This window comes from Dermacentor variabilis, chromosome 4 (genome assembly GCF_050947875.1).
Source record: "Dermacentor variabilis isolate Ectoservices chromosome 4, ASM5094787v1, whole genome shotgun sequence".
Taxonomy (NCBI): Eukaryota; Metazoa; Arthropoda; class Arachnida; order Ixodida; family Ixodidae; genus Dermacentor; species Dermacentor variabilis.
In genome coordinates this window covers 62,686,913-62,698,669 of record NC_134571.1, presented here as the reverse complement: position 1 = coordinate 62,698,669, position 11,757 = coordinate 62,686,913, and the positions used below count along the sequence as shown (strand labels likewise).

Sequence of the window (11,757 nt, the reverse complement as noted above, 5' to 3'; positions counted from 1 at the left end):
ATTTACAAGGTAAAGCTGTTCTTGGCGCGCGCGCATATTTCATGCGCCAGAGCAGGCCGAAGGGAAGCACATCTTTATTCGTTCGCAGAGCCCCCGCCGCTAACTGCTGGCTGCACAGTGCAATTACAGCTGCTTGCAGAATTCTGGGCTACACTTTCAATGCCAGAAAATATTTCAAAGTTTTAACAGCGGTAAAGACAGGCCACTGCACTAACGACCGGACTGCGGGAACACGCAGATTCCTTAAAAACAGACAGGCAGCAACCTCGCTTTGCACTACATATACAAAGAATGCGGATATTTTCTAGAGCTGAGCGACACAACCAGTGTAAGGAAGTACAGAAACAAAAGGACTCGCGAAATCTTCGAAGCGCATACAAGAGGGCGAAGAAAGGAGCACAGTGCGCACGCACGCCGTAAATTAATGCACTTGCCAAGGAGGTGCAATTTTTAGAAGACTGTCCATTCGCGCAGCCTGACTGCGACACTCTAAGATTTATCTTGCATTGACGTTATTATTGCCCTCTCCCCTTATGTGCATTTATATTCCGTGCGAAGCACGAAATAAACGTTAGTATGTTGAAGGTCAGCGCCTCTTCGTTTGTGTTTCTGACCTGATTGTCCCGTCTTTGGCACTGTAAAAGATTCGAAATATACCAACCTGCCCCGGTCAATGCCACAGACAAGAAAATACGAACTATTGCTAAAAATGCTAAAGGAAAAAAATCACATTTATTACAGACTTTATTCAACTGCAAACATACTTAGTACTTGATTCACTCCGACTCTGGTTCGGAGTCCGTGCGTTTTTTCCACAGCGAAAAGTGCACGCTGTCACGCTGGAGAAAAGTTCAGCAATGGTGAGACCGGCGCGCCTTGACGTCACAGATGTCGTCACACTATACTAGGAGGAGGTAGCAACACAGTGCAGCAACACGTGACAGACACTAGAGCTGCACTGCAGTTCGAAACAGTCGGGTGCCAAAATGGAGTCCTGTTCTTAAGAAACAAGAGGTACGCAAACTATATAAACGGTGATAAGAGTGCAATGCGGTGTATAGCGCACACATTTCGGTATGCAAACAAAGTTTGGAAGGCTGGCGGTGAATATACAGGTGTGGTCACACAAGCTTCGGAACACGGATGCCGCGAAAAATCCTGCGCAAGGATGGGGCCGCGAATAGGAGGATGTGTATACCGTGCAGTTGTGATTACCAAGTGTACATGCAGTGCGTACCCCCTCGCATCATTGCTTCGGCCACGACGAACCGTTAAAGCTGCATGCGCGTCCGCGCATGCGTGCGAAACGAGTCGCGTCATAACTGAAACGTCTCGTATTCACAGCGCACGCTCCTCTATACTGCACTGCGGTGCAGTTCACTGTTATGGCGATGACGCCGCAAGCGCAGTGCAACAAACATTTAAGTAAGCCCGTGCAGTACATTTCGTGAAACGTGTATCGCTCGCAATCTGGATGGTCCCATGTAATACCATTTATTTAAAGGATTTAAAAAGCGAAACATGATAACACTATTCGTTTTTGCTTTCTCGCATTTGTTCAATGGCACTGCCAACTAACTTTTTTTTGTTTTTCCACCGATTAAATATGACTCAAAAATTGATTGCCGCATGTGAATACGCCAGAATGAGAATATCGGCCCCTGAGCATTCTGTTCTCGAATAATCTTTTTTTTTTCGCCAAACGCTTATATTTTGCTCGTTGGCGTGAAGCTTTACCTTAAATCTAGCTAGGCCCAACTGCGAGTAGTCGCTGTATAAGCACTACATCGGCTGATCGGAATCTCGCAGGTTCCGCCAACTGAGAAGTCCCAAAAACACAACAATAGAAAAAAAAAAGATAATACGAGCGACACATCGGAGCGGAGTCAACAAACGTCAATCATCACAATCCTCGTGGATCACCAACGGTGCACCGGGCAACGTGAACTGAATGTCTTTCGACGATCGAAGTAGCAAGGTCGTCTCTTTTTAAATGTTGGCGAACGTGTCATAGCTTGGTGGTGCTCTTAAGCAAATCGAGAATCTCCTGGTTGATGACGTCGGCGCAGCGGGTGAAGAGGTAATGCGTTCCCTTCTCGAAGCGAAGAGTCTTCACGGGTCCATTGCCATTTCCTGCATCAAGAGAAGCAATGATTTTGACTTTCCTTTTCTGTTTTGCGGCATTTTTTAACGCTGGGAACAAAAGCCATTATGGTTAATCATGGAGTTCTACGCAATTTCTTCCGAGCCACAAAGCTTTTAACTTAATTCGGGCAGAATCACGTACGATGACTACATCCAAACCGCGGCTTTTTTATTTTTTACTAGCTGCTTCGAGAAATAGGCTAGGTACCCGATTTACCCGACCAAAATCGGGTTGACTGGTACAAGAACTCTATACGCATTAAAATACGTACATATGAGCCCGCATCTTTTCCTTCTTTTTTAGCTCAATCACTCAGGTGGACGTTAGCTTCCCATATTAGGAACGTTCCTCCATATTTCAGAGTTGAGCAAAACTTATTTTCGTTAAGCAGTGACTCATTGGATTCCCAATGCAACGCAGGGGGTTGCGAGAGGCGCCGTTTATGAAGGGCTTCAGACTATTATCGGTTTCTTTAACGTTTTCCCGAAGCTCGGCCCATGAGCGTTTTCGAATTTTTACCTTCATCGGTGGCGCGGCTCCCACAGCGGGGCATTCAACCCCGGACCTCGTGCTCAACAGCAAAACGCTATAGGATGCCGAGCCACTGCAACGGTCTCTGGATAAGCAGGAGACACATGGCACGACTTGGCGTCTGATCCGTGCAGATTACATCACGTTCCAACAGCCGGAGCTGCTGCCGGAGCCGGAACTTCGAGCTGAACGTCGCGTCGAACGCATCGTGCCGTGTCTCGTGCTTTAAGTACGACCTCAATAAACATGCACGTAAACAGCCGTCGTCTACTTTCCGAGGTAGCGGCATCGATCGGCACCGCCACTAAATTATCTTCAAGAACATATGTTGAACACAACCGAACTTGCGAATCCGTGGCTTCAAACTGAGTGCGCGAGAACTTGCAAAGCGTGGCTCCACTTTCTGGCGGTCCGTGTAGTAAACACGACACTACAGCGTCGTTTACAGGAACTCGACGCGAGCGAATCGAGCCAGAAATCGAGCTAACCCAGCCCGACACGGCCGCGTCTATGCGCAACTTGTCCAGCGGGTTGTGGCTGCGTCAACCCAACCATTACAGGCGAACTCACTACGACATCGCATCGTCCCGGCGTGCTATGCGTTTAAGCGAACCTCGCGATGGCCGGATTTCGCATAAAAATCTTGGATTACAGGCTAGCCGGTTTATCACGAAGGTCTCCAGCGCTAAACAAGACGAGGTCAGAACGAATGACTCATAAAAACAGGACCTACGCTGGTCCTGTTTCTGATTCGTCTTGCTTGCGCTGAAAACCTTCGACCGGATTTCGCCCTGACAAGCCGATTCAATCCGATATGATCGGGTTCGTGTAAACTTAGCTGGGTCCAGTGTATGTGTATACTACGCACATAACGGCAGAGGGCGTACCACGTTTCTTAAGCCGTTTCTCCTGGTCGTAGTACCATGTGCTTTCCGGGGACCCGCCGAGGATGTCGACCGTCTCGAGGCTGACGGGAAGGTCGATCAGCTTGTCGTTGTCGCTGATGGCCACCAGAACTGGAAGCTTGCGCGCCGCCACCTCCTCGGCGTCCTTCTTGAACTGCGGCCCGCGGAGAATGGGAGAAGAAAACCGAAAGCTACGACACGGCCCAGTTTCACAATAACCGTGTCCTACTTCAACAATAGGACAGTGTATTGCTCTCGTGGTACTCCTTATTTGTTTCGTAACGCTGTGCTCGAGCCCTCTATAGGCGAGGATGAGGCAGCCTGCACGGCATACAGGAGATCCAAGCAATTCAGGGATATATATCGTGTCACTTTAGAGAGAGCGAATGGCAAATGAAAGGTAGGGAGGTTAACCAGGACTGAGACCGGCTAGCTACTCTACACTGGGGAAAGGAAAAAGGGGAGGGAAAGATTAAAAGATGAAGAGGAAGCCCACTGGGGATATCGTTCGGTCCCTCGGGTGTCACTTTAAACTTAGCCGTCACGCACACAGTTTCTTGGATTATGTGTGCGCCTACTTTTAACCGATGATCCAATTGGTGAGAAGCTCCAAGAATAAAAAAAAAAAAGCTACGAAAAAACAAAGGACTCCAATGACCTACTCTGTTTCTTAGGCAAGTTAGACAAGCAACCTGTCGCGAGACAATCCAACATGAAGAAATTTAGGACAAAATATTAATTTCAGTATTTTGTCCAAAATTTTTTTCATGTTAGATTATCACGGCGTTATTACCGCGTTAGTTCACCGCGTTGCGAAGCAAATAAGGGGTAGTACCAGAGTAGCCACTATGTTCAGGATACCGCGCTGTAAACTGTGCCACTTATGCGTCCAGGTGACTACCGTTGCTCAAGAGCGTAGTCTTTCAAACCAAGCAGCAAAGCAAGAATATGGCTTTCTTCGCATCGCAGGGCAACGCTCAAGCGCTCGACTTATGCACGAGGGTGGTGGACCGTACCTATTTGCCGCCGGGCCGCAGCGAATTATGTTCGACGCATAAGAGGGTTTCGTATGACACGGAAAAAAAAAAGTGCACGCCTGTTGCCGCGGCGCAAGAACACCCGGTACGCGTACACCAGCGTCGCGTTTCGGTGGTTGGTATACCTGCGCCTTGTCGGCGTACAGCATGGCCTTCATGGCAAGCAGCACGTTGTCGACGTCCCGGCGCAGCGGATGGCGCGTGGCCACCAGGAAGGCGAGGGCCATGGCGTTCACCATGCGCTGGGTCAACGGCTGCTGGTACAGGCGGCTTAGCAGCAAGGTGAACCAGTCCGGCCGCATCACACTGCAGGCGACCAGTGAGCGAAACACGCACCATAGTCGGGAGAGGCACTCGGCGAACTTTTCAACTGTAAACTTAGTTTGTTTCATCTCCCCCCCCCCCCCCCCCCCACATACAATGAAATCACGAAGTATTACCTTCTTAATCGCAGGGTTTACGGTTTGCCGCATCCTAAACTAAACAGGGCTCAGGCACTTACATTATGCTTACTACAGACTGGTACTTATCCTTGCCCGCGGAGACTGAACGTTTTATCCGGAGACGTATACAGAGCCTTACTGCCAAGATTGGGGTGCTTTAGCCACGCTCGAACACATGCTCTGGTCTTGTGAAAGAATTGAAGACACGGCGATCAAGGATGCGTCCAGGTGGGAGGCTGCACTTCGCAGCTCGGACCTGGATGAACAATTCTGGGCTGTCCAGCAGGCTCACGACGTGGCCGTTAGGCTTGGCCTTCCGGTTCCGACGTAGGAGCGGCCCGCTTAGTGGTTAATTATCAATACTTGCAGGACCAAATAATGTTTTCCATCCATCCAACCCCCCCCCCCCCCCCACTTGAAAAAAAAACAAGAACGAGGGGAGAGTTTTATTTTGGACAAAAGTTGCTATGAAGAGCCCGCTTGCAATGCCTAAAATGAAAAAAAAAGAAGAATGAATTAATTTTTAAGGTACTACGTGCCAAAACCACGATCTCATTATGAGGCACGTTGTAATTGGGGCGATTCCGAATTAATCTTTGATTACCTGGGGTTCGTTAGCATGCACTTGAATCTTTGAATCTAAGTACACGAGCGTGCTTGCATTTCCCCACTCGAAATGCGAAACCTTTGAAATGCCTTAAAAGGCCTTAAAATGTAAGTAATACTATAAACATAAAAAAAGAAGAACAGAAAAACGGAAATTTTGTGCCAAATGCAATAAATTATGACTATTTTTTTAAAGTTTATTACACAAGAACCTCACACTTTCTTCTGTACGAGCGGTGAACAGGCAGTCTTTCCAAATATAGTTGCAGCTATATAAGTGATATGCTCACACACGAGCGGAAATATTCAAAAAGGGAGAAGATATTCGTGTAACAGCGGCAGAAATTTCGGTTGCCGGCATACATTGTCTTTCTGGAGTGACTGTCAGTGCTGCGGGCACGTCCGAAAAATCGAGCGTGTCCGAAAAATCAGGCTCAGAAAAATCGATGGACGACTGTATTTGTAATTCTTTGCGATAATTTTTGTCCTTAGCAGTACACAAATAATTTAAGAGAAACAAAATCGTGAGGTTACTCGTGTTATTACGACTACCGTAGACACGTTCTAAATGTAGGGCTACAAGATCGCAACAAGTTGGCATGTATCAAACATCTTGATCCAACAGAACTCTTCCCTGGCAGGTGGCGAGACGACAAAAATTGATTTTAATTAATCATATAAAAGGATTTCACAAGCGCTGACTGCCCGCCGTCGACTACAAAGGCGGAATGAGAAGACGCTCTCCCAATTAGCTTCTCCACCACAAACGTCACGCCGTATCTCTGCCACACTTTAACTCATATGACAGAGCGGTGAATACGCGCCATACGAAAAAGTGAAGATCTGGATCCAGCCGGCGGCGAGCTGTCATTTTATCCCTCAAGCCTTTCTTCATACTTATATATATTCATTTCTTCATCAATAATATTGACGTGGCTATAATGTTTTGCTTTTGCCGGTGACCGTTTTGCACCAGACTATCCCTGCTGTTGAAGGAACAAAAACCAGTCGGAAAACAAAGCACAAAGAGAGGTTCACACCACAACGACTGGACTATCAAGGTGTTAACCTATATTCTTGTCCTTTGTTTTGTGACTGTTTTTTTCCTTCAACTATGCACCAACTGGTCCTGGATTTCAACCCTTCTGCCCAGCACTGTTGTGTTAGACAGTTATCGTTCGGCGCACGAAGCACCTGTACACTATATCAGATAATACTATAGAATGTTGTCGAGACTCCTATAGCGAAAGAGCCTCGTCTTATCCGACTGAGCGCGCGTCGCGAATGCTCTTGTAAATAATCGAATGCAGGTGAGCACCAACGACTGCTCAGGAGTGAAGGATGAGTCATGTATAGATAGCGGGCGCAGTTGACTTGTGAGGTCAGACTTCGAGGAACGAAGAGTGTGCTCGCCATTGTTGATGTGGTTCGGTAACTAGACAGTGTTTTGGGTCTTATCCGTCGCTATATAGAATATAGAACAATATAGAATGTATCATTAAATAATGCGGCCTCCCTCGCCCCTTCGGAAAAATTGAAGAAATCTTCATTTACGCTTTATTCGACTTCACTGACTGCACCTCAACTTCACTTGTAGTTACGGCATTTAGTCGAACTTAGACCGGCTTAATTGAAGGCTGATAGCCGAAAATCAGACGTCCAGAACAAAAGTCTCGTCGAATGCAAGCTGACTCGGGGAAAGCGAAGACACTGGCCAAAATAACAATGATTTTAATCTTTCCATGTGAAGGTGGTCACAAGACATTTGCACGAATGCATGGCACACGGAAAACTCTCTCATGCCAGTGCGACACTCGTCATTGAGGGCTCCACGTACGTTGTAGACGTCAGAGGGCGCGGCCTGTGTGAAAGTTACAGGATAAACTCGGGCAGAATTCACAAAACTTCTCGCTCGTAAGTGCTCTTTGCCATTCGTCGGCAGCCGTCGCTAATAATATTTTGTTTCTGGCACTTTTAAACTACATCGGCCTGAATTCGGGTAAATAAGTTATAATTCGAAGTCACGACAAAATGCACTAATGACGTCTGGTAAGGGTTTTCATCGAACGAAATTGAAATTTAGGGTCCGGGTTGAGTTGTGCTCACTTGATCTGGCTGTAGCCTGCCGGTGCGAGGAGTGTCAAGCTCTTGACCTTGAGGCCGTCCTCCCGGCAGATGAGCCGCATGGCAGGGTAGGCGCCGCTGCTGTGAGCGACCAACATGTCGCACCTGCCGACACACGAGGTGGAAATCAACATACGCTGGTTGCATAGCAACACCGAGTAAATGCAAGGAGGTATTGGCTTAAGTACGTACGCACCAGGCCCTCTACGGCAGGAAACACGTATATTGCGTTGGTCAGGTCCTTGTTGGTGCACCGATATTTACAAAATGACACAACGCCGTTGCTTACAAGACATCGCCAAGCAAAGCTCTATAATGCCTACCTGAGACGTAATCATCGATGGTACGCTAATTAGGGCTTTGCTGGCTGGTCGGATGGCCTTGCGCAATGAGAATCTTGCTCGCGCTAAGACTTAGCGATGTTAGCGCCCGCGATCGAGTTAATGACGGAGGACGTTGAGGGCCAAAGTAGAACGGATGGCTGATTTCTGTCGCAGGTGTTGCCTAGGGCTGTGTGACCAAAAGCGACTATGGACGCGGCAAAGTGAACGAGACAAAACACTTTACAGTTGAAAGTGAGGCTGCATTGGATAGCTGCCAAGCAATGACAGTGTCTTTAATTGCGTCGATCTTGCGGTATGTAGCTATCCTATCCGTTTGCTTTGACGCAGTTATTAACCAAAACCATAGGTAGGAAACTCGCGTCATCATATCTGCAGACAAAGAGTCAGGGTGGTTCTCAAAGGAAGCGTTCTGCCACTAACCACGATGCAGCGAGAGCTCCGATTCTGTCAATATCCCCCAATAAACGGGTGTACACGTTTATTGGGGTTTATGGTTATACCAAGGTACAACCTTGACTATTGGATGCAGCTGCAAAGTGTGCCTGCCGCCGCCTTCTCAGTGCTTTCGAGCAGGCACTTATAACTGTTCGGAGGGCAGGCATTATGACTGTACTCCCAGGAAGCTCTCGTTACAAATGTCTACAAACCTGCAGTACATGTGTGCACTAACTCGACATCTGTCTACTCAAGAAGATGAACGATAGGCAGCGTTTATTTTTAAGCGACGCTCACTTTAGCAGGTTACAACCATATGATGCAGGAAAAGCATATAGGAAAGTTAATATCATGTTTAGTTGAAACGTGGAAACAATCACGAAAAGAGGAATGAAAGTGGACGAAGAGGCACCTTGTTACAGATAGCAGTCGACCCCAAATCTCCCGCATTACGTGTACGGCGATAGAGTATACCGCAGGCTTATTGATCAATCGCATGCTTTCAAGTTCGCATATAATACGTGACGCCTGCGGTTGAAGGAACGTTCAACTTCCAGGGCTGATCCTGTACCCTTACGCAAATACCCAATAAAGCTGACGGGCGTTGCGATAAAAAGCAGCACACGCGTAATGCTGAAAATATGGGCTCGGCTCGCATCTAAGGAAATTTTTTTCACCACTTTTATTTTCCTTATCTCTACGTTTTATTTACGAAGAACAGTTCATTTTCCCTACGTTTTCCCTGGATTCATTGTCTGTTTGCTTCCTACGGTTGTAAGTAACAGGACCCTCGGTTCCTCTCAGTGTTCTCGCTCATCGCTCTGACAGGCAGTTTCAGAAGTCCCGCTGACGTGTGCTCGGTTGACGAAGGTCATATCTAATTACCAAAGAACTGTAAAGGTCGACACAAATACTTTTCAGTAAAGTTTGTCGCCTCTAATCAATTTGTCCGCCTCCTGCCGAAGAAATGCTGAGCGAGCTCTACTATGTAGTGTACCCCCGAGTGAATGCGCCCCTCGAGCGTGTTGCTTAATTGTGCAGTTCGATGGCACGTATACATAGGCAGGGAAGAGCAGTTAACTCACTCCGTGACACCGACGGCCCTGAGGAAATCGAGAGCGAGGTCGGTCTTCTCCGCGCTCGAATGCCACCAGCATCCGGACTGGCGGCTGAAGGCCAGGTCTGCGAAAACGGTCAAGGAAATTATAAACTCTATACTTATACGCGTATACTTGATACTTGCACACAAATGCACGCGACACACAGGAGAGATGCCGGATAATAAAAGGACGCGAAGAAAAGTGTTTCGGCCTTCCTTTACCATTTTGTTTTCCTTTTTTTTTCTTTTACCTTGAGCAGTACGTACAGCATTTCTTTCACCAGGTTCCCAGAGGGCACCGCCATGCGGGCCGCTCCGAATTCAGCCGAGAGAAACTCGCGCAAGTTGTGCGCGAGCCGACCAACTCGTTTTAGACGTTGGATTGCGCAACATTTTGACGAGACATACAGAAGAGAAACACACACCACAGGCACCAAGCGCTCTGTGGTGTGTGTTTCTCTTCTGTGTGTCTCGTCAAAATGTTGCGCAATCCAACCTCTAATATGCTATACCAACACGCCCAGTCGTCAACCTTGGCAAGTTTCATCTGACCAACTCCTCATCCAATGCGAGGTGAAACGTCGGCGAACCGTTCTCGAAGAGCCACGACAGTGTGTACGAATAATCATCGCAAGTATTAGCAGCGAAGAAATGTCCGGGGACGACGTTTCGATTAGGCGACTTGACTTCGCCAAGACGACAGCATTCACCTCAGGTGAGCTGAAGGTTGTTCGAGTAGTGGTTGTTCATAAGGCTAGTACCATAAATAATAGATAATAAATATTAATAATAAATAATAATAAAGAACTACAGGCCTATCTCTGTATTGCGTATTATGGAGTAGGAATTATATGGACACTTTAGGCGCATTTCTGCCGTCGGCGTCGCCGTGATATTGATTGTAAGGTTAAAGGGCCATAAACATCGTCCACGCGCGCCGTATGCTGTATATGCGAGTGGAAACGGGCGACGATTAGCCGTTGATGGTGGCTCAATCTCGCACGCGCAAAGGAGGAAAGTGGGGAGGAAGCGCGCCGTCCGTCCGTCGCACCCATAGCACTGAGGGGAGAGGAGGAAGGGAGCGTTTTACTCCACTGGCTGCTGTGTATGGCGCGGTCGCGCAGGCACGATCTTGAAAGCGATCTGCGATGGGGACAGAGTCCAGGAGTCTAGGCGCACCGACGGCCGATAGCTTCGTGTGCGCTGTGTTCTCGCCGCTTAGTTCTCGTTGAAGAGACAGGCAGCACGATGACAATTCGCTGGCTCCTGCTGCCGCGCTTCCTTACTTTAGCGTTTTAACAGCGAGTTTCCGCGGTCATCGAGAGAGATGTGTTCATGTTTGTTAGTGCGCGCGTGATACCACGCTTGTTAATTTAGTTAGTAAGCGAATGTTTAGAAGTTTAAACGGTCAATAACACTACAATCCTTACTTCATATAGCTGTCTACCAATTCGCTATCGCAATCGATGCTTCGCCTATCGGGCGGAACTGCGACATTTTTGGGAAGATTGTTGAACACGTCATAAATAATAGGCCCTGTCAATACCCGACGCAAAAAAAAATTATACAGCAACAACAGTTTGTATTCCAGAAAAATCAAACAGACTGTGTCTTACCGGATATAAAAGATAAAATAATTTAGATTATATAAAAAGGTTGCTAAATATAGGTACATCCCTTCACATAAAAAAGAAAGCCTTCGATTCCGCCAGCATGATATGTTAATATACTTCAGAACATGCAATGTTATGGTACAAGGGGTGGTATATCATTTTTCGGTAATTATATAAATAATCGCATCCAGTTGACATGGTGAATGGTGCTATGTCGTAGTTATGCCAAATTGTAGCCAGAGTATCCCAAAGACGAACACCGAGGCCGATGCTCTCTCATATATACATAAATGACATAGTTAACGTACCGCCGACTTTATATATAATAATTTATGCAGTTGTTACCCACGTGTTTTAACCCAGAAATATTTTAGATAGCCTGTAACAATACGTGAATGAATGGCTCAGAGAGCTATCCGTATGATTGAAAGCTAACCTTCTTTCGTTAAGCGCCTCAAAAAAAGAAAGCAGAAG

The 11,757-nt window shown here is 47.2% G+C and overlaps 1 protein-coding gene across 1 annotated transcript in view; it reads right to left on the bottom strand.

Moving 5' to 3' along the window:
- Window positions 1–726: 726 nt before the first annotated feature.
- The window catches only part of LOC142579271 (uncharacterized), a 68,520-nt gene continuing 57,489 nt past the window's right edge, over window positions 727–11,757 (bottom strand). The window contains exons 4-8 of the mRNA XM_075689308.1: window positions 9,657–9,753; window positions 7,775–7,897; window positions 4,745–4,925; window positions 3,565–3,736; window positions 727–2,133 (exon numbers count right to left, since the gene is read on the bottom strand). Coding sequence (XP_075545423.1) covers window positions 2,009–2,133; window positions 3,565–3,736; window positions 4,745–4,925; window positions 7,775–7,897; window positions 9,657–9,753 — 698 coding nt within the window. The 3' untranslated portion in view covers window positions 727–2,008. The remainder of the gene's footprint in view (window positions 2,134–3,564; window positions 3,737–4,744; window positions 4,926–7,774; window positions 7,898–9,656; window positions 9,754–11,757) is intronic.